Below are 2,451 nucleotides of genomic sequence, written 5' to 3'. Positions count from 1 at the left end.
TCTAACTTGTCCCTCCTTACCGATCACAAGCTAATTAAACAGCATATATATAATTGAAAAAGTTACTATACATCACCTATTAACCAAACTGTCGATTTCTTTTTTATCTTCAAATGAATCATCATTTTTTTTATCGCCATAAAAGAAAGAAGGCAAGAATTAGTAGGCAATGATTTGACCGGAAACCTGCAACTTCCGGCAAACACTTTGCAACTTCCGAGAAAGACCTAGCGGCTCTCAACGTGTTGGCTCCATCCCTGCTTTATCCACTTTGAAAAAGAAAAAAAAAACACTACGGCGGGTTAAGCATTAAGATTCAGTCCAGATCCACCGCGACGGCGAGGAAGGTTTTCCGTCCATTTTGCCTATCAAATACAAGACCGGATGTTTGAGATCAGATACACGACGAAGGTGAGATTTCCGATCACGGTTGCAACATTCCAATCAGATTCAAAGAACAATTGCAACATTCCAGAAGTTCAGGAGGTTTGAATGTTTGATTGCTTGATTTGCTTTATCACATGTTCTTTATTTGTAAAATACCGAGTGTTATAAATGTTGATCTTTGGATCGACTACACATCTATAAATTTAATGTAGGTTAAATATTGCCATTATGGGTGTTTTTGGATTGGACTTTGTTTTATAGGCTTATAAGTTTATTGCTCATTAGGGGGGGGGGGGGGGGGGGGGGGGGGTTTATTTTGGTTAGTTTACTTAAAATACAGCAGCTTATGTTTATTTGCAAAAAGTTTCTGAGCCTAATAAGCCATTTTGAAAAGAAAAATAAAACTCTATGTGAATGGATTTTATAAAATACCAGTAGCTTTTAAGGTGGCCTAGTGGTAATTGAGTCAGGTCTCATAAGAGACCCGAGTTGGAACCTCACTAGGTGAACATCTGGGAATGGCGAGTGAAATTGTCTAGAAAATGGCCACGGGAATACGGGTTACGACGTGTACATTAAAGCCAGGGGCTTGATTTTCTCTGGGTTACGTGAACAGTATCCCTCTGCGTTTACCCGTTTGACCTTTTAAGCTTCATAAGTACTTACCATAAAAAGCGTATTGATATGTAAATCTGTTTGTTCTATTTTTATATATGTAAGCGACACAATAAGCTCGTGTCGATAAGCTAATAAGGCAGAAAACTGAGCTTATTGATTTTTTGAACTTTTAATAATATGTTGATAATAAAAGAAGGTAATCCAAAAACAGTCTTCGGCTAGATAGATATATACATGTGGAATTAAATCTTGATAGCTTTAGTTTTGACTTTGATTTACTGTCATTTTTTCTTGCTACCCAGAACTTTGGTACACAAACATGGCTTCACGGAAACAGCCAACAACAATGACAAACTTCCCTGATGATCTTTTATGCAACAACATTTTCATTCGTTTATCTGCAAAACAACTTGCTCAAATGAAGTCTCTCTCTAAACGATTGAATGCTTCTTTATCTCATCCCGACTTTATTAAATCCCACGTCAACCACTCAATCCACAACAAAGTTGAAATTCTCATGGTGTTTTACTCTTTGTTTTCTTTTCGTGATAAAGAATTCACTGCACACCCAACTAAATCTCCTCATCTCGAAGTATCTAATATCTTCAAACTTCCAGCCAACACATCATCAAAACATACCTTTTGTCGTGTACTTGGTTCAGTTAATGGTTTAATATGTTTTAGCTATCGTCCACATCCAACTCATGTCATTAACATCTGGAACCCTTCTCTCTCCGCCTTAATAGCTCTCCCACCATATAGTATTCCTGACTGCAGTCATACTTTACAATTTCGATTTGGGTATGATCCCAAAACTGATGATTACAAAGTAGTTAAGCTTGCATGCTATGTTGGAGTACCCAGATTCTCGGAAAATAGAGGTTTTCATGTCCCTAAAGAATGGCAGCAAGTGGAGGTCTATAGTATGAAAAAGGGTTCTTGGGAATTAATCACTAACACGTTTCCATCCCATGTTACAATGATTTACAATGAAGATCAAGTTTGTGTAGATGGACATGATGGCCGACTTCATTGGATTGGTTATATGTATGATAAGATGAAGCTACAAACAATCTTGACATTTGAATTTGTGCGTGGAGACTTTCAGTCTGATATGTCTTCCAGATGTTATACAAGAGTATAATGAAAGTTGCTCAATCATTTTGAGTTTTATGGAAGGAAAGCTTTGTGTGATGTCACATGTTATAAATGACGAATGTGAGATTTGGCTCATGGATGAGTATGGAGTGGTTGAATCATGGGTGAAACGCTATGTACTTTCACATCTTACTGGCATTGTAAATCCATTCGGGTTCACATCAAATGGTGAGTTTCTTTATGAAAATGATGACAACTTGTTAGCTTTGTATGATGCAGTTTTAGACAAGGTTAAATCTTTTGAGATTAAGGCTAATCCCGTACTCATTGGCACAACCAAAATTGTTC

General features: G+C 37.0%; 1 protein-coding gene across 1 annotated transcript; it reads left to right on the top strand.

Moving 5' to 3' along the window:
• The first annotated feature begins 212 nt into the window (after window positions 1-212).
• Window positions 213-2,149, top strand: LOC122590528 (F-box protein CPR1-like). Its single transcript, XM_043762728.1, has 2 exons — window positions 213-486; window positions 1,308-2,149. The coding sequence occupies exon 2, from the start codon at window positions 1,325-1,327 to the stop codon at window positions 2,147-2,149; it is 825 nt and encodes a 274-aa protein (XP_043618663.1). The 5' UTR covers window positions 213-486; window positions 1,308-1,324.
• The last annotated feature ends 302 nt before the right edge of the window (window positions 2,150-2,451 follow it).

The sequence above is a fragment of the Erigeron canadensis genome, chromosome 1, assembly GCF_010389155.1.
Source record: "Erigeron canadensis isolate Cc75 chromosome 1, C_canadensis_v1, whole genome shotgun sequence".
In the NCBI taxonomy this organism is placed as follows: domain Eukaryota; kingdom Viridiplantae; phylum Streptophyta; class Magnoliopsida; order Asterales; family Asteraceae; genus Erigeron; species Erigeron canadensis.
The sequence above is the reverse complement of the archived record's forward strand: the minus strand, read 5'-3'. Positions and strand labels throughout refer to the sequence as shown.

What these genes read in the sequence shown, in the direction of transcription:
- LOC122590528 (XM_043762728.1), top strand. Translation starts at nt 1,325, where the DNA reads ATGGCTTCACGGAAACAGCCAACAACAATGACAAACTTCCCTGATGAT.